A 293-nucleotide genomic window follows, 5' to 3' on the forward strand; every position below is an offset into this window, starting at 1 on the left:
ATATTTGTATGCACATGGTATGTACGCATGCATGTTTGGATGCTGTCATCTGCATCACCTACTGTTGTGAAGGCACAGTTCAGTGTTGTGAAAGATGGATATTTTAAAAGGTCAGTGTAAGCCTCCAGCGACGCGTGTACGGCTGCGTTCATGCTGTCCGTATGCTGACGAGTGTCGCTTTTTCCAATTACTAGAAAGTTTGACGAAGACGAATAACGACATTATTTTACCTGATTGCTTCTCAGGTGATGTATCAAAAGAAGCCGAAAGAAGAAGGGGAAAGAAAGAGCACG

The 293-nt window shown here is 43.3% G+C and overlaps 1 protein-coding gene across 1 annotated transcript in view; it reads left to right on the top strand.

The window, feature by feature from the left end:
* Positions 1-27: 27 nt before the first annotated feature.
* Positions 28-293, top strand: part of LOC119586624 (protein sax-3-like) — an 8751-nt gene continuing 8485 nt past the window's right edge. Inside the window, exon 1 of the mRNA XM_037935370.1 lies at positions 28-110. Within this exon, the coding sequence (XP_037791298.1) occupies positions 28-110 (83 nt within the window). The remainder of the gene's footprint in view (positions 111-293) is intronic.

Source organism: Penaeus monodon, chromosome 21 (assembly GCF_015228065.2).
Source record: "Penaeus monodon isolate SGIC_2016 chromosome 21, NSTDA_Pmon_1, whole genome shotgun sequence".
Classification (NCBI taxonomy): Eukaryota; Metazoa; Arthropoda; class Malacostraca; order Decapoda; family Penaeidae; genus Penaeus; species Penaeus monodon.